Source organism: Lasioglossum baleicum, chromosome 12, assembly GCF_051020765.1.
Source record: "Lasioglossum baleicum chromosome 12, iyLasBale1, whole genome shotgun sequence".
Taxonomy (NCBI): domain Eukaryota; kingdom Metazoa; phylum Arthropoda; class Insecta; order Hymenoptera; family Halictidae; genus Lasioglossum; species Lasioglossum baleicum.
The window spans coordinates 8,488,162-8,515,168 of record NC_134940.1 but is presented as its reverse complement, the minus strand read 5'-3'; the positions used below and the strand labels follow the sequence as shown (position 1 = coordinate 8,515,168).

The window sequence follows — 27,007 nt, the reverse complement described above, 5'->3', positions numbered from 1 at the left end:
TTCTACATTTATATAACATAATGTATGTAATTGTTTCTGAATTTCATATGAAAAAATGGATATTTTTATAAATAATAAAGAAAAATGAACAATATAAAATTAATTAAATGTACGCGTATAATTTATACAAATAATTGCCACGTCGGAATAATATTCGTAAATATATATACGTAATTGTTATTTATTTCATACAAATTGATACAAACACTATATTCACAACATGGTTTTAAATATAAATTGATACGCAATTGTACAGTAATATACTATACATATCCCATAACGTAAAATTATATTACAATACTTTTAGACTAAAGATTTTTTCCTTACTTACACATTATTTACAATTCTAAATCACAATTGGAATGTAATTGCAATATAAGATTCAGGAAGGTGGTTCTTTCTAATATCTATACTTCAGACTTTGTACAGTTGTGCAGTTCTTTCTAGTAGGTACGTGTATTAATTACTATGCAGATATACGCTTACTGCACCGGAATGGAATGTTAAATTACTACACTTCAGAGATTAAATACTTATAGGTCTCGCTTTTAATAAGGCTATGTGATGCGTTATAAATTATTGCTATTGAACACTCTCGTGATATCCCATTATTACTAATTATTCTTATTATTATTTACGAATTAATATCCACTTACATTGTTTTGTATAGTACCATAAAAATTTGTTTCAAAAAGCTTTTCATCAGAGGATCTATACAAACCTTTGTTACAAATCTGTCTTCGATCACAAAAATAGAGGTATATTTTCTTTCTTCGTGATACGATTAAAAACTGATAATGTTAATCTTTTGTGATAAAAAATATAATATCATCTTGTATTGCTTTTCAATTATCAAATATCACAGAATGAAAACAGCGCCATTTGAAATATTCCAGAATTTCTTACTGCATTTATCGCTGTGTGTGTGTATAAAATAATGTTCCTTCGTGTATTTACAGTTATTAAACAATTAAGAGGACAATTTAAAATTCATAAAAATACTAATAATATATGCTTTTTCAAGTTTTTCAATGAATGAAAGAATTTCAAAGCATAATACATAGTACAGTTTTGTCTTACTCCTCACTTCCGAAAAAGAAGCAATTCTCGTTATCATTGAATCATTACTTCTGCAATGGCGAAAAAAATAAATAAATAAAATGTAATTGGAAACATGAGCCTTTACCCCATTAAGTTTGTTTGCTAATCTGTATAAATCACTGAAACTAAATTTTTCCAAACATCTAGTGCTCATTCTTTCCAATTTGATGAAGTGTTCTTCAATTCACAACTATCTGGAAGATCGACTGTTGTCTCGCTAAGGAGTTTCTTCACAGCTTGATGCCTCTTGGCATTGAAATTAAGCTGTCCATTTTCTATAGGCTCGCTATAGACATGTGAGCCAATACGATTTAAACGGAAGGCACGACATGGCACTGTTACAGTTAGCACACTACACGCTAGACCAAACACACAGCCTGCGAGAACATCCCACCAGTGATGTCTGTGGTCACCAATTCTAGTCAAGGAACATACCACTGTCCACAAGAATATCATACACTGTAGCCATGGTTTCAAGAAAAATGTCTGGTTTGGTAGACGATTTTGTAAGTACCACTGTAACAGAAAAAATCATCAAACGATTAGAATGCCATTTACTAAAGGTGCACGATAATCCGAAAATCTCGGGTGGTCGATTTACAATAAAATATCGTAATGATGTTTGAATAAAATGAAACCATAATACGAAATGCTTATGACTAGACTGCAGAGATTTTTATGCATTCATGGCTTAAAAAAAATTTTAAAAAAATCTGGAGAATTGAAGTACTACAGAAGTACTACAGAAATTGAAAATTGCATAAACATCTACAATCTACTTATGACATAAACCAACGTTGATCTCAGCTTGCTATGACCAAAGACAACTAACCATATATGCAATCAGCAATTGCTAATATTTTCAGTCGATGTTACGTCTAATTGAGACTGTTGACTATTCAAGACACGTCGCTTGTACTGGTTTTTAAATGAAATATGTTGTTACATCATGTAAGTTTTACATGATTTTCATTGTACTTTGAGTACCTATGACTACGCGGCCCTAGGAAACGATTTCCTCGCGTTGACGTATTAAATGGACGACAGTCTTCATTTGCATAGAGAATTGGATGTCTCGATCCAGAAAATGATTGGTTGTATAACGCTGACATGAAGAATAAATTGAACTTGAAACGAAATAACGCGCTTATCCTATTGTCATACAACAATTCGATAAATGGAGGTACAGATATATTAACTCTTACCATTAAGAAAACGGATGTGAACATAGAAAGAGCAGAGTGTCCCGAGGGAAATGATTTACTAGAATCGGAGACAAACCATTCTGACTCCGCCGTATTTGTACATGTATATGATGCCACGTATCTGAAACAAAACGTAGAGTTAATAAATCTATCTGGCCGACATTTTCGTTACGAGTACAACAGTTGGATTTTCGAAATGCTTACTGGTCAGTACAATTCTCAGCCTCGCGCGGCTTGCACGTGTCCAAAAAATGCGGTCTCGGCTCTCCGATTAAAGTTTTCATGACATCGCATATGACCGTCAAAGCAATTATTCCGACTGAATAGTGGCCGTACCATAGCCATACTTGTTTTGCTCTCGAACCAGCGGATCCTAATGTTGTATCGTAGCTATCTGCAGGGTGACATACGTATTCCGCTATCCACATCTGCAACAACCGTGAATATTAACATTAACATTTTAACGAACCACTTTATATTCGATTTATTCGTGAGTAACGCTCATTTCTTAAACTTATTTCGGTTTACGACTCTGCAGTCAAAGTACTTTAAGAATCGTTATTATATTCTGCAAGAATGTAAATTTTACACGTCTCTGGAAAGGAAACATGAATTTTTATACAGAGTGACTCGCCTAATTTGAGCACTTTAAATATTTCTGATGGTACTGACAATGTAGAAAACGTCAGGGAACAACATGATAAGGTTTGAAGTGGCTTCTAAAGGTCAAATTCTTCTAGATGTAGAAATCATCAATGTTCTTTTTAAAACTATGTGATGAAATGTAAAGTTTCTTTATCAATTCTAGTTATGAGATTGTATTAAGTCTACTTTGCTTGCAGCTGTAAACTGAAATAATTTATAATTACGGATAAAAGTATAACAATCAAACTCACATACCACCACAAACGGGACCACGATGCTCCCAACAAGAAGTAGAGCGAGGGAAATGGTGTCTCCCCTAAATTTTAAGGAAATTTTCGGATCATTGCAGTAGAAGCCGATATGCTGCTGCGGCACGGTCCCAAATTCTAATAGCGCCAGCAGCACAACAACTGAAACATACAATAATATCATTAATTTCCGGCGAACTTCGTCAATGTTTCTATATGAAATCTCGAAATTTAAATATTGAGAACGTCATACCTAGACAGCGGATTTTATTCATTTATTACAAAAACGAGTAGGCGTAATCTAAAAAAGTAAAACCATTAGAAAAATTTAAACATACGCTGTTACATTATTTTCAACTCATTAAACATATTAAGAAAGAAAATAAATTTCCACTTCTCTCCAAGTTGTTGCAATTCAGGTACAACATGTTTATCATAAAGAGTTTTATTATATCCGCTGTCTAGTCATAACGATGTATGAAGGAAAGAAACCCGTATCTGGCTTCTCACGCGATTACAATATTATTCATCATTATTTACTTACACAAATTATACATATTCCCCCGGGTAAACAATTTTGAAAGGGTACTTTTAAATGACGATGACTTTACGCTCCTCTTTCTGTCGCTTGTTTTACTAGCCATGATGTGCAAATGTTACACGTGCCCGCGCGGGCTAACGATTCAAGTGGAGGAAGAGAACGAGAGAAAAAGAAGCGACGAAACAAACTGGTAACGAGACTAATAATGACAGTGCGATGGAAAAACGAGACCGCGGAAAAGGAACAGAGGGAAGGAGAAACCGGGAAGAAGAGAGGAACAGGAAGGACGGTTGAACCAAACCAGGAATATACGGGTAAATACCCACTCGAGCCAATATCGCGGAATGTACTGCATGTTTATTACGTCGGGCAATAGTTAAGTATTTGACTGGGACGCATGCGTAAATAGCACACGCGATCCCACAGATTACTCTGATATGAATCACAGATAAGAAGAAGCCGTGTCATTTTCGGAATACATACATATGTAGTGCTATATTATTATTATATCATATATATAATATATTATATATATATATATAATAGCCATTGCGCTAGTCAAACCGATTACAGTGAAAAATGAAGAAAATTGTACTGGCACAATATAGCCACCTCACCACCTGTATTTTACGCCGAGCTGAAGAGACATAAGCGGTCAGATAACTGTATTTTCAGTCAACGAAATTTTCGAAGGGTGTAGTGCAAAAATATCACCGTTCATGTTGACGGAGTGAAAACAGCCCTTAACGTTTGGGTTGGGAACCATTTTTGGTCTAATTGTCTAATATCTCGGGACCTGTTAGAGCTACAGAACCGGTTTATGCAACTAGAGCTACAGAGGGTGTACAAAGGCTTTTAAAAACGAATAGGGCAAAGTAAAGGTTACGATTTTTTAATTTTTTATCTGTGCCTGTAATGAAAATTTAGAAGGTGCCTTTGGGAGGTCTAGTGAGTTATATACGTGTACAAAGTTTCATAGAAGTCGATCAAAGTTGTTATGAAATATAGTTGATTGGAGATAGCAAAAAGTACGAATCTGAGATTTAAATGAACGATTAAATAGCTTTTTTATGCGGTAATTGCGAACAAGTCGGATTTGCGATTCATTTAAATCGCAGACTCTTACAATCTTTGCTCTAACGTCTCAAGAAATTTCGAGCTGTTGGGTCCAATTTTGAGAAAGTTATTTATTCTTTAAAGCTGTACGAATACTTTTTGTACATCCAATGTATATGGTTGTCGGGCGTTTACATGAACAAAATCGATATGGTTTAATTAATCCTCTATTATTACCATTGTTACGGATAATGAGCTCGTAGTGTACTAGTTATACGATCTTCTTATAGATTAACATGTTCGCTAGCATAACACACAAATGTGATGAGCACCATATCGAATTTAACATGAAGTATATTAAATTTATGCACGGGCTCGGTCTCGAAACGTTTCTATAACACAATAAAAACCAAATGATCCTTTGCTCTAAATTCGAAGGAATTGTTTGGGTATCTCTCGTTCTCCACCATTTTATCTTTCGAAGCGGCACAGGCTTTTCTGTATGCATAAGGGAAAGAATCTGCATACAAGGTGTCCAATTTTATTCTGTGATCCTCCAACTTGTTTTGTAAGAGTACGGTTCATTGACGCTTCACCGCATGCATGTGCGCCTAGTTATTTAATGCGACACGCCCGGAAAAAATTCTAGACTAAAGCAGACTGTCGTCCCGCTTGGTATTGTATTACTCGGTCCGCGGTTTTCAAGTCAACTCTCGTTGCATGCATGGTTTCGTTTCTAGTGTCCGCGAATGCAATCAATCACCTACGCTTCGATTGATTTACAAAATTTTTCTAGATTATTTCGCGCCTCTGCGGCAGAAAATAAATGCGTTGAATCGACCGGACGATAATCAATATTGTTTATACTCCTGCAGGCTCCCGCGTCACGCGATCAAACAAATGTTTAAAAAACACGATATACAGGGTGCGGCTGAATAACATGTACTAGCCGGCACGAGGTGGTTCCTTATGCAAAAATAAGGACAAAATATGGAATAAAATTTTTTGTTCTTATTTTTTCATAAGGCACCACCTCGTGCCCGCTAGTGCATGTTATTCGGCCGCACCCTGTATAAGTATCTTCTGTGTTAGTATGTGTACAGTCTTTCTAAACAATTCTTTGTACATTTTTGTAAAAATTTTGATAAAGGTTGTTTCAGCACGTAAACCGAATTTTTCTTCCGACCTGAAATATTTCTATTTTATATATAAATTGATAAAATATATAGAATATATAAAACTGATATAATACCACATACAATACTTTTACTAGTTTCTTAAAATATTAAATACGTTTAGTAATTTATTGAGTATGAAGTTTACTTTTTCGCCTGGACATGTATAATGATTAGACAGCGGATTTTATGCACTTATGACCAAAATGAGTAGGTGTAATTTAAAACAGTAAAAACTTTAGAAGAATTGAATAATACTGTTAAATTTTATATTCAACCTATCAAACATATTGAGAAAGAAGATCAATTACCATTTCTCTCCAGATTGCTTGAATTCAGGTAGAAAATTTTTATTTTTTGCATAAAGATCCGGTCTAATAATGACTATGTAATTTCAGAGATCACAGTCATTGTCTAGGAACTGCAAACGATACGTACTTCCGACTGTACAGTTGTCTACTAATGTAATAACCGCCGCTTCAATTGACGAACTCTCGTTTCCCCGCTGTTATCAGAGAAACGTGTGAATTTAATCGGTACAGAATGTTAATTGGCGTAATTGTGAATGTGTAATGCAGTAAATGCAAAGAATTTGCCACCAATGTGTTGTTCGTGTCCGAGAGAACGTACCGCGTGTTTCCCTAAAGATCTTAATTGTCAACAAAAGGAAAATGTTAGCGCTCTCGCGTGTTTCGAATGCGCGATAAGCAACGATTTGATACGATTAGACTGCGGATCTTTATGCAAATTAAAAATGTTCTGCATTATTTGCAAGAAACGGGAGCCAAAAATATCTTTCTGTCTTCCATCGCACGTACATTTACACATTGGCTAGCAAACTAATCCTTCTAACGTCTCAAAAGAACTCGAGCTGTTCGGTCCAATTTTGAAAAAGTTATTCGTTTTTTAAAGCTGTACGAATACTTCATCATACACGATTAATAAATTTAAGAGGACAGTTTTAGTAATTATTTAACAAACGATGTTCTTTTCGTGGTGGAACACTTATTGAAGAGCTCCATCTTGTTGAACTTTATACATTCGAATATGTTATATGTATAGTTACGTATATACATATTGTATACCATCTGCATATTACGTATATGATCCGCAACCTAATCAATATTTTGTGTATATATTCGTGTACCTATTTTCGCGTGCATGGTGCTATTAATAAGCAAAACACAAGTGTGCAAATAAAAGTGAAACTGTGTTCTGTGTATTTTCTTGAAAAGTTATTTTATGTCATAGATTTTTGCGCAATACGAGAGGTAAATCGACAAACCTTAATTGACTCGATGATTCACATTCCAAAAAGTTTCAATGTAAAAGATAATTAATACCATTGATCGTGCTCCCTTAAACCGATCCGTTTCTCTGATTAAATATAGACAAAGTAAACATGGTCGACCATTCGTGTACTGTTGCGCAAAATCCATTGCGACACGTATCGCATTTCATGCTGCGTTCAATATTCCCATATAAGTTTGCATTAAAGCGTCTACATGCATAAACATCGTATAATACTATGTTTTTCTTATTTTAACCTGTTGGATCTGGTCTTGCGATTTCATCACGAGGGAAAACAAAAACCGTATGGTCTAGTGTAGGTCACGGTTGACCCGGTCATCGGTGGTTACGGTCAGTTGTATGATGATTAAGGAAACAGGAAACCATACAATGAGGGATTGAAATGGTGGGACCAATGGGGAAAGAGAAGAAAAATGATTTACCTGATACGACGAGCAAACCGTCGACAAAGAGTACCCAACGTATAGTATTTTTGCAGATACTCATGATCTTTTCGGAAACGGTACGCGTTGTAATTCCGTCCGGATTATCGAGGATCTCTTCCAAAGTTGCTGTACTCGAATGAGTCGTCAGTTGCTCCGTTGATCTCTAGAAAAATGAGAAGCTCATTGAGAAACAACAAGAAATTGCTAAACGGGAGATATTTGCGAAAGATTAATTAAACGTGGAGAAACTCGTTTTTCAACTTTCTTGAAAAGTAAGAGAAAACGTTCTGATCGACTCGATAAGATTGTAGTTGATTCATTGCAAGGAAGAATCTCAATGAGTAATAACTAGAACTAATAACTTATCAGGCCTAGTTTATCAGTTATTTCACATCACATTATTTTAAACTAAATTAATTCAATGTAATTTTTACGATATTGTCATATAAGGAATTCATTTAGTTTTTATATACTTTTCCTTTAAATATGTATCTCGAAATAAGAAACATATGACTTAGACCACTTTCATAATTATGAGCACAAATACAAAAACATTCCAATTATCACACTATTTCTGACTTCTTCAAATGATTAAAAAAAAAACTCATTCTTATTTAACTTTAGTTTCTTAACAAAGTTTCTATTTTGCATGAATATCCGCAATCGAACAATAACGTTTGTATTGTCGTCGTGTACGAAGCAATTACAATGGATCATTTACACAGCTGTCTTTAATACTACTAATCGGTCAGACAGCATTTCTGACTACAATAACAGCGGCCAATTAAAATGTAAATAGTGCAGCCTGCTACCTGGCTTAAACGATCCCAATAACAACGATTGACAATAATAATGTAACGAGTACTTTCTATTATACACCGGCAACAGAGAAAAAACAGCACACGATTAATAACAAAGGTCGAAAATTTCGAGTATTGAAGTAGCATGAATGATACAACGAGAGCAATCAACCGGAACTAGCCTCTTAATATCGTCTGCCTGCCCTTGGCACACTCGATTACCTACTTACAGTCAAATCCTTTGTCTTTTGATGGCACGTTTCAATCGTCTTTAAATTCGTCGTTTTTTGTGTTCACAGTGACGATTCGCCATCAAAAAAGGGATTAAAAAGAAAAACACGGGTCGCGTACAACGGGCGCATATTTCGAGAAACGATTGAATTAAAAAGAAAAAAAAATGGAATAAGTTTTTCGCGTCTGCCTGCGCGATCGTTATACGTACACGTAAAATTATTTCAACCACCTGTTGATACAATATTCGCGAGCTTCGTTCTATTGTACCATAGTTGCCCGCCTTTTCTAAAAAGAGCAACGGAAAAAAAGCTACAGTAATTTCGTTCGCTCTTCATTCGAGATGAATTTCATATTTTTCTCTTCTCTCCTCTCTTTGTTTTCCATAAAGTTTCACTTTATCAGATACACTATGCGTATACCGCGGCAAGTCCCGCGGTAGAGAACGATAGCGAGAGGCATATTCGCCTACCAGTAAAAATGCGCCGCTGTTAATTAGGTCGAGGTTTAAAAAACCTCGATTAATAATGCTTGATTGAAAAACACGGCGGCACATCCGCATTTTCAGGAGGGAGGATAAGCATTTTTTAACTGAGCTACTGCTACGAGGTAATTAGGGGGGAAAGCGTCCGTACCCTCCTGAATCTGATATCTACGCATACTTTGAACCCGTTCAATACATTATCATAGAAGCCCCGGTAACCGTTTATACCGATTTATTACTTGCATCTGTATTCAGCTAGTGCCAGTCTTTTCAAACATTACGCTGACAAGATTCAGAAAAAATCTAGAAATTACTAGTACATACAGTGAAAAATTTAAAATATGTACTTTGTAAATCTAAGTTGTATATACGTACTAAAGTTTTTCATTGAAGTCGGGTTTGCGATTCATTTAAATCTTACAATTTTTGCTATTTTCAATTAATTGTATTTCATAAGAATTTTGGTAACTTATTTAGATTTACAAGATACATGTTTTAAATTTTCATTACAGGCACAGATAAATAGAAACGTGGTCCCCGCTTTTTCCTTCGCAACTGCGACCAACAACAAGTTAAAAAAAGTCTCAAAAAATCTCGAGCTGTCGAGTCAAATTCTGAGAAAGTTATTCGTTTTCAATTGGTGTACGAATATACTTTCTAAGTCAAAATTTATTGATTTCTGGACTGCGGATCTTTATGCAAAATAAAAATGTTTTGCATTGATTATGGAAAGCAGGAATACCGTAAAAGTTGATGTCACCTTTTAACGAATTTTAAAATCTTCGATTTTTAAAATTTTTGAAATCTTTTACTGTTTTATATATCACTCAACCAATTTTTTCACAAATGCATAAAGATCCGTGTCTAGTGATTTCACATCACATTATTTTAAACTAAATCAATTTAATGTAATTTTTAGGGTATTGTGAAAAATGAACCGTTAGATAGTGCTTGTTGTTTCAACATTATATGGAATTCATTTAGTGTCAATGTCCTTTTTCCTTTAAATATCTCGAAACAAGAGAAATATATGACTTTGATCACTTTTACAAGTATTGAAAATGTAGAAGACAACAATTTATGGTAATTTCTGGTCGAGACCTAGATTAGGTCGACCTTTTTATCGAGACCGCGCGTCTAACAGACAAATGTGAGTACTTGCCTTGCGCCGAGCCGAAGATTCATTGTTAACAACATAAACACGAGGCGAGACCTCCACGGCGCACAATATAACGCGGAAATGTGTGACGATGGTAGGAATCCCCGATTGATTAGAGGTTCAGTAAAATCGATAAGTAGATAAAATTTAACGATAAAGTATCGATGTCACCGCGTATTCCTGTCCACGCATTCAAACACTCTAACGTTACAGGTATGTAATTCCTTCGCAAAAGAACAGCCAAGCCCCGAAAAATTTCAGCGAAACACAGAATGCATCATCCGAGCGTTCAACGAACGTATAATTTTCACGACACGGAGCTCCAGAAACATATTCTTTCAAGCATCATAACTAGACAGCGGATCTTTCAATGAAATGAAGCTAAATAAAGATTTATTCCTTGTGTAAATAATTTTAATTGATTGAAAGTAACCTCTCCGTGTTTGTACATTTTTTAAATTAATTTTTTTTCATAAATGCATAAAATCCGCTGTCTAATCGTAACAGTTAGTCAGTAATTAACGTGTAAGACGAATGAATCAGCAGCAGAGGACCGAACCAGAATAATGTTAACGTTACGAGCTGTTACGAGAGAGTTGGTACGTTTTACTTACTCGGGGAGAGTGTTCACCTCGATCGTAATAATTAGCAGTTCGGCGTTAATTAATTCTCGCATAAAAGGGAGAGCACCAAACACCTCTAGATCCCGCGCACATCTTCCTTAGATCTGAACGTCGAAAATTGTTTCGTGAAACATCAGCTTCGGAGCGAGACGAAGGGAGAAACGAGACTGGTCTGTCATTGTTTTGTTTGAATTTCGGGAATGATGCGAAACCGTGGAACATTCAACGCGACGTCACCGGTCGCATTAATGATAAAACATGAAGTATAAATTCGCGACCTCTAACGCACGAACTTATTTCGTCACGGTTCCATGATACGGTTTTCTGAGTATGATAATGTACGACACATTTCTGGGAAGAAAAAAAATGAAAATACAAGGCAATCTAACTCGAAGCAACGTCCAGGCACAACTGGCGTACCTCGTCTTCAATCAACGACTTCCCTCGCAAGCTCGAATTAAATGTTCTACCCACCCTCTTGCCCTGCCCCCTCCCCCGCCATGAAGCCCCACCAAAGGATTCGACACGTGTGGTGCGGTTTACGTACAAACGTTTCTATACCACCACCAAGATGAACGGTAAGAGGTCCAAAACCGAATGATCCCACAATTTTCCACGCTGCAACCGTTAACACTTCTGGCCTACCGCGGGAACAGGCGAAATGACGAACTCCAAATTTCATTGTTTGGCATTACTCGCATTGAGCAAATTTTATTCGAATAACAGTAAGGAATAAATGATTTGTTATCGATTTGGCAGAGCCCTCATTCATTGTTTCTTGTTCGTAAGTACATCTGGGCTAATGTGGCCTATAATAAGCAGACAGCGGATTTTAGAAGAAATTAAAAATGTCGCTGCAATCTTCTCAACTTATTAGAATTCTTAAAAGAAGAAATACACGAATGATTTAATTATATGCAGTAATAAACGCACGGATTTATTTAGTGTTCAGAATTTATTAACTATAATTTTCTAAAAACTCACGAATAATTATTCGTTATTGATTTGGCAGAGCTCTTATTCGTCATTTCTCATTCATCGTTTCTTGTTCGCAATTATATCTTGGCTAATAAGTCGACTATGGATTTTATGTATTTATGACAAAAATGAGTAGCGGAAATCTAAGATAATGGAAGGATTAAAAGAAATTAAAAATATCGATGTAGTCTTTTCAACTTATTAGAATTCTTAAAGGAAGAAATACATGAATGATTTAATTATATGCAGCAAAATAAACGCATGAATATATTTGAAGTGTTAAGAATTTATTAACTATAATTTTAAATATTTGAAGATGCATGTTTTCGTGATACATGTTTCTCTCTCAAAGCATTTATCCTTGCGTCAGGATACTAACAAGCAAAATTATCACACGCGGTACATCCCGACTCCTGACCACAATTTGTTGTCGGCAGTGTTACTGCAAGAGTAAAAATGATTCATTTTCAATTCGTTTTTTCTGACTATTGAAAACATACATTTTGTGCGTAAAATTTCGTAGAGTTTTTCTCACATTAGTGAAAAATTTTCGATTATTGCCAGCTCTAAAACGAAGAGTATAACTTCGAGGAAAAATGTTCAAGTCTCTGCATAATTTGAATAATTTCCGTACACATAATCCACTATACTAGGACTAGGACATCTTGATACATATTTCCTATTACCTTTCAACAGTTATGGCTTCTTTTGCAGTCTGTAGAGTGTAACGAACCCTGAGCTTCGTCGAAAATCAAAAAAATTCTTGAAAACACCGAACGCAATGACTCGCACGACTATCTAAACCCAATTGAGTGTTACGGTGCTACAAAATACGTTATTATATCATCTGATAATTAGTGATCGCTCTAATCAGCTTCCATGTACCATTGTTATTGCAGTCGTAAAGTAATAAATATGAAGGAGATGAAAATCTGACGAAAACGCAAGTCAGAAGATTTCGGTGAATGGATTAACCATTGTTTTGCAGTGAATTTATGAGATTCTTTGCTCGTGATTTGGTAAGTATATATGTAAATGTTATTATCTCATGGAAAGAGAAAAAATATTGATTTTTCTTAAAACTACTTAAATGGTTATAAACTGATATTATTCGGATTGTTTTCATAATGTTTGGACAATTAAGAAAAATCGTTTCATAAAGAACCTATATACGAACATGTGTGCGGTAATTTATTGGGTTATAAAGTTCGCGGAACGTAAATACCAATGGAGACGAAATGAAATCGCGGTAGACTCGATGATCGAACGAAAAAGGGAATTCCTAGACCATGCGAATAAGTCATAGATACGAGAGTATCCTGCGAGATTTATGGTCTGCGTAAATAACAAAGAAATATGTGGTATAGACGAGCACGTGTCTGATAGAGCCAACGTTCTTGACTTCTAGGGAAAATAGCGTGATACACCTGCTGGAATGTCTTTGCAAAACCGATTGGCATCCGATGACGTGAGCTGAATGCCAGATACGCGATGCGTGATTTTTTACGTAAACGTACATAATGCCCGTTAAGATGAAATCCCTTAAATACTACATCCATATTAAGTTAGACAACAATTCCTATACGAATCTCTGTGTATACGTGTTTTCACGGGAGGAAATTATTTCATTTTATTTAAATTATATTCTTATAATTTCTAATTGTTAACCATTTAAGTTCTATATATATTTATCCTTTGCTTCTGGTAATATATTTCAAGTTTTTCGTGTTGGATTTAATTTAACATAAACTTGAAGAATTAATTTAAAATTAGATTTTGACTAAATCGAAATTAAATTTGGAATCTATAATATGTATACGACATTCTTTCCTTTACATTTTACATCTAAAAAGATTTGATTCCAAATTTAATATGGATTTAGTCAAAATCTAATTTTAAATGAATTTCTCAATTAATTTCGTATATGTATATTAAATCCAACACAAAAACTTGAAATATTACTAGAAGCCATAGCATAAATAAAAATACTTGTTCACAAAAATATTTATTTATTTATGTATATATATATACATAATTCTGATTTCTTCCTTAGTTAGTCATTACAAAATTTTAACAATACTCTTAACAATGACTCATGCGTTGAACAGCGTGTTATTAGGAGCAAAGTAATTAATAACAATATGTTAAACTACATGAAATTTGAAGTGTCTTTTAACTCCTGCCGATGTATAAAAGTATTCTATCAGCAAGAGTACACATTCAAAAAATTGATTTACTATGCCAAACAGTTGTCAAATTCTAACCTGCATTGTCCACGTGTAACAATATACTCTCCAAATGAACGTATATTCTTAAAAATGATTCGTCACTACGTTCCACAGGTAAATTATGCCTTCAGGAGTATCTTACTGTAGTTTATAATAAATAGTAATTGTGTACATAAATACAATCAATGCAAGAGACGCATAGTTGACAGCTCACTGACAAACATTACTCTACACAGCGTCATTATATGATTCAACTACTGTGACTAGTTTTGAAGGAGGGGATGAGTTGTGTATACAGTATACAAGTCACGAATTTCTTCCATTTTTGGATATTATCAGCTAGTGTAGTATATTTAAACGAAATAGTAGTATAAATGAAAATATAAAAATAAAAATTTACATCGTGTTGTAAAACGTCATATTTCTATCCCTTATTTCTCTTTTCTCCTATTACGACGAAGCCAATACACTTCTCCATAACTACTCTACATATTAATATTACGTATTTATGTAGCAAAATTTAATTGATTATTGCAATATGGAAATTACACTACGTTTTTATAAATCATGAATACATGTTATCACGTTATATTTTGAATATTAGAATTTTTTGTATTCTACCATTATTGGTTCATCTTGCAATTGTTTATCATTTAAACTAACCAATGAGTTTCTTTGTTTACGATATCCGAAACACGCAGTTATGTCTTAACCTTAAACTTAACGAAAAGTTTGAGTTAAATACATTACGAGCTTGATAATCAATCGGTACGAGTGGTAATTGTACAAGTTATATAAATAGAACCGGTTAACCATTATTATCATCAGGAGTCACGAAATCGTTTACATTATCCGTAAGATATCCATATGTTTACTCAGTTAAATATTAGCACTTATTTCAGAGTTTATTACTATTTTTTCAAAAAAGTCGCAAAGTAGAGTTGAGGTTCGTATGCATTGAAAATTATTTATCATTTGAATATTTTGTTGCAGATTTTTTATTTTTAATATCATTTCACAATGAATATATACAATGATATTGAAAAAGTAACTCGGATACCCTTAACAGATAGGCCGTCATCTTCTACATTTATATGCCACAACACAGCTAAAAGAACTCCCAAAAAAATTAAACATTCACCACCACGAAATGCAAATGTTAGTACTTAATTGCATATTATTTTTAAGTCGAATCTATTGTATCGTAAACACGTTAGGCAGACTTAAAGCATAATATTCTAGCTATATACATGCAATTTGGAAAATCAATGGCTGGCTTATTTCTGGGGTATGCCACTAATTTAAGTTTAGCACTTGTCCCTAAAGGATTTCCAGGATAAAAACATATTGGTGTATCCCTTTGGACTAACGGCTACCTGTGTACTAAATTGCCTTCTATGTTTTAAGATTTTTTCACTGTTACGGAGGACAGAGAAATAACTAATTTAATTTTAGTACTTGATCCTGAAGGATTTCTGGGATAAAAACATATTGGTGTATCCCTTTGGACTAAGGCTACCTATGTACTAAATTGCCTTCTATGTTTCAAGATTTTTTCACTGTTACAGAGGACAGAGAAATAACTAATCTAATTTTAGTACTTGATCCTGAAGGATTTCCAGGATAAAAACATATTGGTGCATCCCTTTGGGCTAACAGCTATCTATTACCAAATTTCAGCTTTCTATGTCTTCTGTGTTTCGAGATTTCTTTACCGTTACAAAGAACAAAGGAACTGGCTATTATATATATAGATTCTAATAAGATGTTGTACTTGACAGTTATACACTGAAGATGACGTTGGAGCAGGCGACAATCCACAAGAAAAAGAAGACTTGCCACCAGAAGTAAATGCAATCGAGATATTATCTCAAATTGAGGAGGTAAATCAATCTATTAATTGCAGAATATAATAGAAATATATAATATGTGTATAATAGCAACTTAGTTCAAAAACATGACTTTCTGTTAATATTATTCATAATCTTTGTTACGGAAGTATGTATAAAACATATGTGAAAAATTAATTATGATTTGCAGGCCAATTGTGGTATCAATTATTCGAATGAAAATCTCGAGGAACATTGGAAGGCAAGACAAATTCAAGCTAAGTTAAAGTCTTCAGCTAAAATTGATCCTGTTCCTAACAATTCATCCAATAAAACAGAGGATATTGAAGGTGAGGAAGACTGGTTAAGGAAGTCTAAACTTCATAAAAATGCAGCAATCAGAGGGCTTCTAAAAACTCACAAAATATCATTACATGATTTACAAATACCAAAGAAGTCTTCTGTTTTAGAAGTAAAGAAAGGAAGAGAAACGCAGACACAAGTGAGCGTAAATTATAAATATTATAATTTAATTAATAAAGTAATTGATTATGTTAAACTAAAATGTTTTTATTGTATATAATAGAATGGCAATAATTCCTCATTAAGCGATGTGACAGAAGAAAAATATTGTATGAAATTAGTTCAGTATCCAGAGGACCCAGAAGTTTATGGTCAACCTTTACATGTTTATGGAAAACTAGATGAAAATAAGTATAAAGATATCGATTTTACTGTGCCACGTATAGGAAAAAAATATGTAGTTACACCACGACAGTATTATGCTAATATGGATGACTCAGGATTCTATTTTGTGAAAAAAGATGCTAAGGGAAAAAAATGATTAGTTCGACAAAAAACTTTTTCTTTGAATTGAATACGTTCACTATCATTGCTCATTTTAAAATCGCTTATTTACTGAAGTATACAAAATGTATAATCTGTGATAATGTACGTATTGTTCTACTTTTAAACAAATGTTTTAAATCAAGCAAATTGATTATATGATGACTAATCAAGAAATTATCAAGTAACGTAGTGCATTTTAATGTTTTATGCTATAATTTAAGTATAAAATGGAGAAACAGAAAACATGATATGTATATCAATATCTTGCAAATACCAAATCTTTTTATTGTAAACACATTTACTAAAAATAAGCGATAGACAGCGGATTTTATGCATTTATAACAAAAAATGAGTAGGCGTAATTTAAAACAGTGAAATCATTTTCAACGTATTAAACATATTAAGAAAGGAAACAAATGTTTATTTCACTCCAGATTGCTGCAATTCAGGTAGAAAATTTTTATTTTGCATAAAGATCCAGTGTCTAGTAATCAAATTCAAATTTTCTATTATATGTCAATCAAAGTGTAAGTCTTGCATTAATGTTAAATTGGAAACATTTTTAACACTGGCAATGTACGCAATATGTTATACAAGAGACTTTAAATAAAACCGTTCTATTTTCTACGACTTTTGTGTATCGGTATTTTGTCTCCTAAAACAAACAATGACCATGAAACGAAGATTATATTTTTAAAAATATCATTCTTGTATACATATGGAAAAGACATGAAGTAGATATACTGATTGTTGTACTAATTGAGATCTCAATTTTTATTGTAACTTTAAGCGTCTTTATGGAACTTGTGAAAATTATTTTCATTTCATTTTTTTCACATTAATTTTATTTTCATGATCGATGATACAAAATAAATTACAAACTCCTGTATAAAAGTGAAAATTCATCTATTATTATACTATGCTTTCGCATAACTATATACACAAGTATTTGAACAAAAATAACAATCAAATGGTATTGTAACATGTCCTGATGACTTTACACTATTAGCTATCGCAGTTAAGTGAAATTCTACAAGCTTTCTTCTGTAACAATCGAAACAGGGATTGCCACAAACACAATACTTTGCTGTATCCAAATATTTTACTAACAACAGCGGAATTGAACTTGCATCATATGGAAGCCTAAAAAATTAAATTAGAAAATGTACATATCGTTACAAAGTTTGCTAACGATGTCAATTATGTGTTACAAACCTTGCTTTAAGAACTGATCTGCCCGCATACTCAACTAATTTTGGTAAATCTACATCGATCACAGAATCCATAATTTCACCATCGAATTCATTTTCACAGACATCTAATAAAATTAATCGCAAGTTTCTCATACTTCCTGGCAAATATTTTAAATTATTTTTAGATACATCTAAATATTTCAAATTAGTTAATGATCCCAAACTTTGTGGTAAATATGACAACACATTTTTACTAGCTTTGAAATTAACAATAGCATGAAGCTTTCCAATCTCTTTTGGTATTATTGTTAACTGTATAAGAAACATAAAAATGATATCAGAACACATATATGAATATTGCTTGTTTCTAAAATATCAACGTACCATGTTACTGCTAATGTCTAACAATTTTAAATTATTCTTTATAGCGGGTTGATCTAGCCATACCCATTTCACAGCTTTATCAAGACGATTTTGCGAAAGATTAAGTTCTTGTAGATGTTGCAATAAACCTAATTCTTTAGGTAAAGACGAGATCTGATTATTGGATAAATTTAATATTCTCAAACTCTGAAGTCTTAAAATTTGTCTATCAAAAGATTTCCTATTCAATCCAACTAGGTATAATTCTTCAGTTGTTCGTGGGAAACCTTCTAAAGTAGGATACTCAGAAGATTTATTAACCACAACTTTAATTTTTGGGACGGAAGTCATGCATTTCGGATTCAAATTTGAAATAGCCAGAATCGATGCATCTATTTGCTTCGACATTCCTAGCTTCAACGTGTGCATGAAACTTTTCAGTTGAATCATGTCAGCTTGAATAATTAAATCATGTGGTGGTTCTATCAGACGGATTGTTGCTTTTCCTTCGTTAATAAATTTGTTAAATATCTTCTCTATATTATTATCAATCTGAAAATGAAATTTTTGTATATTTATTTCGTATATTTAATTCTTTAACTGAAGTGTTTAGACGTTTTACCTTATATTTAGTACCCTGTTTATTTTGTAACGTTTGCCAAAGTAGGTACAAGTCATTGCCTTTTATTGTGTGCCTTCCGATTGCTAAAATCGAACGCTGTGCTTTTCTTCGTATTATGTTTGTAGAAGAAACTCTATTACTGACTTCTACATTGCAGTACAGTTTCATTTTGTATTTCTCTTACGTAAACAGAAAGTAAAACAACATTATTTATTTAAGAAATCCTTCTACTATTATTGGTTATCTATTTAGACCATAAGGTAACGTCAGTGCATTGTATTATAAAATTCGGATCACATAAACATTTTTGGCTGCAAAAATCAGAAAAACATAGAGCCGACTCTTCTGTTCTATTGTAAAACAATGTAAACAATTTCCTTTTTTCGCGCGCAGAATTCACTTGATCAAGTATATACAATCATAGAAGAGGTATGGGAGTAGATTGGAGTAGATCAATCACTCGATGTGTCTCACGTATAGAGTATATATATATAGAGCAGTGCTGAGATATTGTACGTGTACGGGTTTCGGTTTCACACGCATGTGCGACGATTTTTGGCGTCAGTAAAGCACAAAGTTGGGCTAAAATGGGGTACCTTGGTCACCCCGCTAATTTCGCAAAATTTGTTTTGATTTGATTTTGAAATATGACTGTATAACATGCGTGTGTTCTATTGTATGTACCCAGACAGCACAGTCTGACCGAGCCTACCGCCTGCTACCGCCGGACCCAGCTAGCCGAGCCCCAGCCCGACAGGTTACGGGCTAACACAATGCTTGATTCAGCGTTGAGACCAAGACAGGCCGATTTAGCCGGGCCCCTGTGCACAAAATGGCGCGATTTTCACCTGCCGGGGGCTCGAGCCCAGAGCCTGACGGCCGGGCTGGGATTCAGCCTGTTTTTGAGAGGGCAGCACGGTATCACACTAATGTGGCCAATCAGTGCTTCGATTGAGCCAACTTTTCTCGCGCATGCGCGACACAGGGCAGGTCGCATCAATGTGGCAGTACTTTGCAAATGCGTAGCAGTCTCCCTTGTTACCGACAAAAGTATAATAAGTTAATAAATAAGACCTTTGAGGACGATTGCTGCCTAGATTGACCTTTATCTGGCGTTTTTGACTACTGAAAAAACCCGTGTTTGTATTATCACGAAATGAGAACGCGAATCCCGCACCCTTGCAATCTTGCAAATTGGCCGAACACCGGCCCGGCCGGCAGGCCTTGGGCTCGAGCCTCCTGCAGGTGAAATTCGTGCCATTTTGTGCACAGGTGCCCGGCTGAAATCGAGCCGGTGTGCCGTCTGGGTAGATATACATTCCTGATGAAACTCGCACCTGCGCGAAAAAAGCGCACACACAATATCTGATATCTGCATGATCACTGCTCTAAATAGAGCAGTGATAAGTGGCGGGAAAAGGTGAACGTTAAAACCAACGAAATATTTATTTAAATACATCCAGCTGATCCTACCATTGATCTGTTCAAAATTGTGAAGATGAAATTACAGTGAATCGTTATTGTACTGAAAGTACACTGAAGTACACTCTATTTCCGTACGGTAAAATATTTATTTAAATTTTAAAACAACATACAGGGTGCGGTAAAAATATCTCGCGAATTTCAATCATCTCTCGAATATATTAGCTATATTGTTACGTTGTAGGTCTTTCGATAATACATAATCATTTTCAATTATTACCATGTCTTGGACGGGTATCGAACGTGCGTTCCTTATTGAAGTGTTTATTAACCTTCAGTTACTTGAACTACATAACAAATTTTTATTCAATAAAATGACTACCTTAGTGCAAAATAAATATTTGCTAAATTAGTCGACAGCTTTATTTATGCTCGAAATATATATATATATATATATATGCGAGTAACTAAAAGTTAAAAACAACAAATCTGTTGAATGCTGCTGTTCCAGACTGAAAAACGATGTTGTTATGGCTTAACAATTTCAGGACCACGGGGTTGGGGTTGTTATTAAAAAATACATGAAAATAAACTATACTCTGTGTACTTTCAGAATGTGTAATCAAATTTTGAATTGCATTCGCCGTTGCATACTTTGTTGTACTTTAAAATCAGAGAGGTGTTTTTGTACAAATTTTATAATCCATAAATTATATGCAATTATGTTCATGTACATTTATACAAGTTTGTCTTTATTTTAGCATTAAACAAAGTTAGTTGGAATTGCAGTATTTATAGTAATAAACTCTTTTATATTACTATGAAATCCTATAATACAAAACCTACGAAACATGGCCCAACAATACTTGATATGTTTTCAAAACAAATTGCCAAAAGAAAAAGAACAGATGCAGGTGTCAATAATGAAGAAGAGTCACAGGAATCAGAAAAATGTGTTTCTATAAAGGATCAACACGATAAAGAAAATCAAGATCCAAATGTGAATGAAGAGTATTCAGATAAACACCATGAAAAAAAACTTAAAATTGAAGATAATATAAGCGTAGTAAAAGTTGAAACTAAAAAGACGAATACTTTCGTTGAAAAATGTGAACAGTGTCGTCAAAAATTGAATGATGATCTAAGATTTTATCCAGGACATCCGAACGGAGCTTTCGATGAATTTATTGCCTTGACCGATCCAAAATTATGTTTATTTAGTGGTGAAGAGTCATTTGTACATGAAAGCGATCAACATCCGCAAAATAAATTAACTTACTTTAGGTAAAACTTCCCTAATTCATTGTGTAATTTATATGTTGCAGTCTATATTTGCTATATTTGTAATTTATAATATTTTATGTATACTTTATTGTTTTGCAAACGTTAGCGTTTACGATAAGAACGGTCATTTATGTCCGTTCGATACTGGACTGATAGAAAAAAATGTAAAGCTATATTTCTCTGGCTACATGAAAGCAATTTACGAAGAAGATACATCGCCTGAAGGTGGAGTGCCTGCTAAGGACATGGGACCTATAAACGAGTGGTACGTTTCTGGTTTTGATGGAGGTGAACTAGCTCTCATTGGTTTTAATACAGCATTCGCCGAATATATTTTAATGGAACCATCGGAAGCATATGCTCCTTTCGTAGACATTGTTAGAGAAAAGATATACATGAGTAAATTAGTCATCGAGTTCCTTTTAAATGAAATTAATCCAACTTATGAAGATCTGCTCAACAAGCTTCAAGTAATAAAAATGTACTTTTAAGAATACTAGTTTTATCATTACTTGTCTCGTATTAATACCACATCATTTTCAGACAATTGTTCCACCTAAAGGCATCGCAAGATTTAGCGAAGACACTTTACTGCGACATGCACAGTTTGTATGCGATCAAGTATTGTCATTCGACGATTCGGCTGAGTCAGACGATACTCTCCTTATCACAAGTCCCTGTATGAGAGCACTAGCAAATCTGGCAGGTGTTATGCTAGGGAAAAAAGGAGCACTTCGTAGAACGTACCGTCGAGAACAGAAAGTTAAAAAACCTGCCTGGACAAAAGCAACTACAACTCAATTAGTCAACGATATGTTTGAAAACATTTTCGCTGATCAATTAACTAAAAACAATGATAAAATAACAATGGTAGATACTTGTATAATTTTAATTTTCGAGATACGTTTCATGTAATATAAACTTTTGTTAATACACAATACAGGGACCTAAAAGACAGAGGTGTGGAATATGCGAAAATTGTCAACAATCAGATTGCGGTCTCTGTAGTGCTTGTAGTGATATGACCAAGTTCGGAGGGAGTGGAAGAAGCAAGCAGGCTTGTGTTAAAAGAAGATGTCCAAATATGGCCATTCAAGTATAAATAACAATACAAAGCTCTTCACTTAATTATTTAACAATGACCGATTGATTATAGTGATTAAACGTACATATTTCTACGTTTAGGAAGCGGATGACTCTGATCCAGAGAATGAGGAACAGTTTGAAACTGTATTAGATAATAAAAATATTGAAGAAGAAAGCAACAAGAAAGCTTTCAAAGAACTTAAAAAGGACATTATATGGGTGGGAAATGAAATTGCTATCGACAACCAGAAGACATATTATAAATCTGTCATTGTAGGAGATGAAAATATACAATTGAACGATTATGTGCTTGTTGAGCCGAAAAATCCATCGATTCCATTCCATGTTGCTAAGGTAGTTTACATGTGGGAAAATAGAAATGGTATAAAGCAATTCCATGCGAATTGGTTTCACAGAGGAAACGATACAATTTTGGGAGAAACATCAGATCCTATAGAATTGTTTTTGAGCGATGATTGCGATAATGTACCTTTTACATCGATTAGATCCAAATGTACCGTCACTTTTAAAAAACCTCCAGAAAATTGGAGTGATCTGGGTAAGAATTTAATATTTGAAATGATAAAAGATTTTAAATTAATTAAGATATGTTATACGTGTCATCTAACAGGTAATACAGATTTGAGTCTGGAAAACGAGATAAAAGACATAGATGGCAAAAAATTTTTTTATCAGAAACGTTATACACCTGAAACTGCTCGATTCGAGGATCCTTTGCCTGATCCTGAATGTCGTCGTAAAGAAAATATTCATCGCTTTTGTCCTGCTTGTGTTCGTGTAATAGCATTAGAACAATTTAACATGCCGAAGGTATGTAAAATTATAAACGATTATACATGCATCACTTCTTTGATGTTAACAATATTTTAAGGTATATGAGAGAATAGAAGAGAAGAGTAGCAGAGAAATAATCTATGGAGTAGTAAAGTACAAAGGTAAAGAATATAGAGTTGGTACCGCGGTATTTTTACAGCCCGGAACGTTCAAGTTCAAACACAAAATTATGTATCACGACGTAAAAATAAAAAAGGAAAATGTAGATGAAGATACGTATCCTGAATATTATAGAAAATCGTCTGATTACAATAAAGGTTCAAACTACGATACTCCCGACCCTTTTTGCATAGGATACATAAACACGATATACGCTACTACGAGCGACGTAATAGTTTTGCCCTCTGATATTAATATTAAAGTAAATAAATTATATAGGCCTGAAAATACCCATAAAGATTCTACATCAGTGGAACAAGTTGACTTAAATATGGTTTACTGGAGTGACGAAGGTATGTTGTGCATTTACAACGAATATTCCTACTGTATTTCATATAAAATCATTTTTATAGTGTGCACTGTCAAATTTACTGACGTTGTTGATCAGTGTTATCTTGCTTATTCCGAAAATTTGAATCAACCTATCGATGAATGGTCTGCATTAGGACCGAATCGATTTTATTTCAATGAAGTTTACATTGCACAAGAAAAACAATTTGATGATCCTCCTTATCATGCTATTAGCATTGGGAAGACTGGTAAAGGTAAAGGTAACTCAAAACTTAAAGGCAAAAAAACGGAGGAAAATCAAAAGAAGGCAATTGTGAATAAACCTACTAACTACAAAGCAATAATAAATAAATTGAGAACGCTGGACGTGTTTGCTGGTTGCGGTGGTATGTATTTTATTATACGAGAATTTTTTCAGGTTCTGGTCTACCTCTAATAATAATTCTTTCATTGTAGGACTATCAGAAGGTTTACATCAAGCTGGTATTGCTGAATGTTTATGGGCTATTGAAAAAGAAGAACCAGCTGCTCACGCATACCGATTGAATCATACAAATACAACAGTATTTACAGAGGACTGTAATACATTATTGAAAAAAGTTATGGATGTTAGTATGACTATTTTATAGCTTTCTCATGTTATCACTAGATAATAGATTCAATATATTTTTTAGGGTGATATAACAGATAGCATTAGTCAAAAACTCCCTCAGAAAGGACAGGTAGAGTTACTGTGTGGTGGTCCACCCTGTCAAGGGTTCAGTGGCATGAATCGTTTCAATTCACGACAATACTCCTTATTTAAAAGCTCCCTTGTCGTGTCTTACTTATCGTACTGCGATTACTATAGACCCAAGTTTTTTATTATGGAAAATGTTAGAAATTTCGTATCTTTTAAAAAAAGTATGGTGTTAAAACTAACACTGCGGTGTTTAGTTCGAATGGGCTATCAATGTACATTTGGCGTTCTTCAAGCTGGAAGTTATGGGGTACCTCAAACTAGGCGAAGGTTTGTTTTTTAATTATGTTATTATGACGTTGCTTTATTATTTTGTATACTTTATTTTTTATATTACGTAGAATGATCATACTGGCTGCTGCGCCTGGACAAATACTTCCAAAGTATCCAGAACCAACGCATGTCTTCAGCAAACGTGCATGTACATTAAGTGTACTGGTCAATAATAAAAAGGTAAACAATATTATACATTTTCCAATGATTCTTATAAGAAATTCTTACTTCGAAAATATTATTTTAGTATAGTTCGAACTGCACCTGGATCGATTCAGCACCATTTAGAACAATTAGTGTCAGAGATTCTATGTCTGATTTGCCAGAAATAAAAAATGGATGGAATAAGGAGGAGATGCCTTACAGCAGCGAACCAATATCACATTTTCAACGAAAAGTAATCAAATTGAAAATACCTGTTCTCTGTGTTATAAGATCTCTAATTTTTGCTCTTCTAGATGAGAGCCCATGAATACCAATCCTTATTAAAAGATCATATATGTAAAGAAATGGCACCTATTGTGGAAACCAGAATTGCTCATATTCCAATTGCTAATGGTTCAGATTGGCGTGATTTACCAAATATTGCAGTCAGATTGAGTGATGGAACATATTCAAGAAAATTGTATATACATAGATCACATTATTTATAGAGGTGTGCAAGAATGTCGGGACAGGTCGACTTCCCGACACGTCTCACACCTCTAATTATTTATCGTAATTGTAGATAATTGTAACCATACTTGTATTTCGTCTTCATTTAAGAGAATATAATTATGACGATAAGAAAGCTGGGAGAAGTGCTAATGGATCATTACGTGGAGTATGCAGTTGTTGCTTAGAGAAATCATGTGATCCAGTAGACCGACAATTTAACACTTTAATTCCATGGTGTCTTCCACATACAGGAAATCGTCATAATCATTGGGCTGGTTTATATGGCAGATTACACTGGGATGGATTTTTTAGTACAACTATTACAAATCCTGAGCCTATGGGAAAACAGGTATGATTTTAGAAGATCTTTATAAAAATTTTACAAAAATAATTCAATGCATTTATATTAGGGCCGAGTGTTGCATCCAGTACAAACTCGAGTAGTCAGTGTACGTGAATGTGCAAGATCTCAAGGATTTCCAGATAGCTTTAGATTTTACGGAACTATACTTGATAAACATCGACAAGTTGGAAATGCAGTTCCTCCTCCGCTTGGAGCAGCCATTGGACATGAGATAAGAAAATGTATACAAGAAGAAAATATAAACGCAGAGACTCACAAAGACATTAAATTAAAACTCAAACCTATAAAGTCTGAAATAGTTAATGAATCTTCTAGCTAGAGCTTTTAAAAACATAATTTTCATTTCAGCATTAACGCCAACAAACTAGTCTCTAATTCAGTTTTATTAATCATTTATTTATGAAACTATTTATTTAATTTGTGTTACGCATAAATGTAGCTTCCATAAATTTTGTTTTTACGCATCTATGCTATTTGTTATTAAATTAAAATACATCATTAAATATAAACGTTAAAACACATCGACCAAGAATATGTTTTATGTTGTATTTATCTTTCTGTTGTGAAAATTGAGAGGATTGCAAAAGCAATATTTAAAAGCCTCTTGTTAACAAATTAATGTCTATCGAAACTGATAAGAATTATGTACAATACATTTTTGATGTTTATGCAATTTTCAATTATTGTAGAGAAATTTTCAGAAAGTGGTACCAAATAAAATTGTATTTCCATTGGTAATAGCATTTGTAGATTCAAAATAAATAAAAATCGTACTGAATTTTATACTCCAGCATTTTTTGAACATTTTTAT

General features: G+C 33.8%; 4 protein-coding genes across 16 annotated transcripts; 2 read left to right on the top strand and 2 right to left on the bottom strand.

Annotated features, from left to right (window-relative positions):
- Positions 1–154: 154 nt before the first annotated feature.
- Positions 155–14,455, bottom strand: LOC143214301 (phospholipid phosphatase 1). 6 transcript variants are annotated; one of them, XM_076435165.1, is made up of 6 exons: positions 7,705–7,801; positions 3,453–3,500; positions 3,207–3,361; positions 2,511–2,734; positions 2,307–2,427; positions 156–1,617 (listed from the first exon to the last, which is right to left on the bottom strand). In XM_076435165.1, the coding sequence occupies exons 2-6, from the start codon at positions 3,472–3,474 to the stop codon at positions 1,252–1,254; spliced, it is 888 nt and encodes a 295-aa protein (XP_076291280.1). In that variant the 5' UTR covers positions 3,475–3,500; positions 7,705–7,801; the 3' UTR covers positions 156–1,251. The 6 variants fall into 6 exon arrangements, with proteins under 6 accessions (XP_076291277.1, XP_076291280.1, XP_076291281.1 ...); XM_076435166.1 differs by lacking the exon at positions 7,705–7,801 and adding an exon at positions 6,283–6,378; XM_076435161.1 differs by lacking the exon at positions 3,453–3,500 and adding an exon at positions 14,247–14,455 and having other exon boundaries at positions 157–1,617; positions 7,705–7,870.
- Positions 14,085–17,518, top strand: LOC143214303 (uncharacterized). Of its 3 annotated transcripts, none has more exons than XM_076435172.1 (5): positions 14,086–14,324; positions 15,204–15,368; positions 15,992–16,093; positions 16,251–16,541; positions 16,626–17,518. In XM_076435172.1, exons 2-5 carry the CDS (start codon positions 15,231–15,233, stop codon positions 16,881–16,883), a joined length of 789 nt encoding a protein of 262 aa, XP_076291287.1. In that variant the 5' UTR covers positions 14,086–14,324; positions 15,204–15,230; the 3' UTR covers positions 16,884–17,518. The 3 variants fall into 3 exon arrangements, with proteins under 3 accessions (XP_076291285.1, XP_076291287.1, XP_076291286.1); XM_076435171.1 differs by lacking the exon at positions 14,086–14,324 and adding an exon at positions 14,435–15,064; XM_076435170.1 differs by lacking the exon at positions 15,204–15,368 and having other exon boundaries at positions 14,085–14,324.
- A 159-nt stretch (positions 17,519–17,677) lies between these two features.
- Lrr47 (Leucine-rich repeat 47) lies at positions 17,678–20,011 on the bottom strand. The gene is made up of 4 exons (XM_076435142.1): positions 19,067–20,011; positions 18,466–18,996; positions 18,104–18,393; positions 17,678–18,031 (listed from the first exon to the last, which is right to left on the bottom strand). The coding sequence occupies exons 1-4, from the start codon at positions 19,232–19,234 to the stop codon at positions 17,806–17,808; spliced, it is 1,215 nt and encodes a 404-aa protein (XP_076291257.1). The 5' UTR covers positions 19,235–20,011; the 3' UTR covers positions 17,678–17,805.
- Dnmt1a (DNA methyltransferase 1a) lies at positions 19,974–26,929 on the top strand. 6 transcript variants are annotated; one of them, XM_076435117.1, is made up of 16 exons: positions 19,977–20,486; positions 21,250–21,772; positions 21,879–22,242; positions 22,316–22,642; positions 22,716–22,868; positions 22,958–23,417; positions 23,490–23,689; positions 23,751–24,165; positions 24,226–24,549; positions 24,620–24,771; positions 24,838–25,172; positions 25,244–25,355; positions 25,423–25,572; positions 25,634–25,800; positions 25,941–26,181; positions 26,243–26,929. In XM_076435117.1, the coding sequence occupies exons 2-16, from the start codon at positions 21,309–21,311 to the stop codon at positions 26,513–26,515; spliced, it is 4,137 nt and encodes a 1,378-aa protein (XP_076291232.1). In that variant the 5' UTR covers positions 19,977–20,486; positions 21,250–21,308; the 3' UTR covers positions 26,516–26,929. The 6 variants fall into 6 exon arrangements, 5 of the variants coding, with proteins under 5 accessions (XP_076291232.1, XP_076291231.1, XP_076291228.1 ...); XM_076435116.1 differs by having other exon boundaries at positions 19,977–20,622; XM_076435113.1 differs by having other exon boundaries at positions 19,977–20,627.
- Positions 26,930–27,007: the final 78 nt, after the last annotated feature.

What these genes read in the sequence shown, in the direction of transcription:
- LOC143214303 (XM_076435170.1), top strand. Translation starts at nt 14,124, where the DNA reads ATGTTAAACTACATGAAATTTGAAGTGTCTTTTAACTCCTGCCGATGT. An exon ending in TATTATCTCAAATTGAGGAG is followed by an intron (nt 16,094 to 16,250) that starts GTAAATCAATCT and finishes TATGATTTGCAG; the next exon opens with GCCAATTGTGGTATCAATTA. An exon ending in GAAGAGAAACGCAGACACAA is followed by an intron (nt 16,542 to 16,625) that starts GTGAGCGTAAAT and finishes TGTATATAATAG; the next exon opens with AATGGCAATAATTCCTCATT.
- LOC143214301 (XM_076435161.1), bottom strand. An exon ending in CGGTTTGCTCGTCGTATCAG is followed by an intron (nt 3,362 to 7,704) that starts GTAAATCATTTT and finishes TGTATGTTTCAG; the next exon opens with TTGTTGTGCTGCTGGCGCTA. An exon ending in TCACATCCGTTTTCTTAATG is followed by an intron (nt 1,618 to 2,306) that starts GTAAGAGTTAAT and finishes TTTCTGTTACAG; the next exon opens with TGGTACTTACAAAATCGTCT.
- Lrr47 (XM_076435142.1), bottom strand. Translation starts at nt 19,234, where the DNA reads ATGAAACTGTACTGCAATGTAGAAGTCAGTAATAGAGTTTCTTCTACA. An exon ending in TAGACATTAGCAGTAACATG is followed by an intron (nt 18,394 to 18,465) that starts GTACGTTGATAT and finishes TTTCTTATACAG; the next exon opens with TTAACAATAATACCAAAAGA. An exon ending in AGATCAGTTCTTAAAGCAAG is followed by an intron (nt 18,032 to 18,103) that starts GTTTGTAACACA and finishes TTAATTTTTTAG; the next exon opens with GCTTCCATATGATGCAAGTT.
- Dnmt1a (XM_076435117.1), top strand. Translation starts at nt 21,309, where the DNA reads ATGAAATCCTATAATACAAAACCTACGAAACATGGCCCAACAATACTT. An exon ending in GTACCTCAAACTAGGCGAAG is followed by an intron (nt 25,173 to 25,243) that starts GTTTGTTTTTTA and finishes TATATTACGTAG; the next exon opens with AATGATCATACTGGCTGCTG. An exon ending in CTGAGCCTATGGGAAAACAG is followed by an intron (nt 26,182 to 26,242) that starts GTATGATTTTAG and finishes CATTTATATTAG; the next exon opens with GGCCGAGTGTTGCATCCAGT.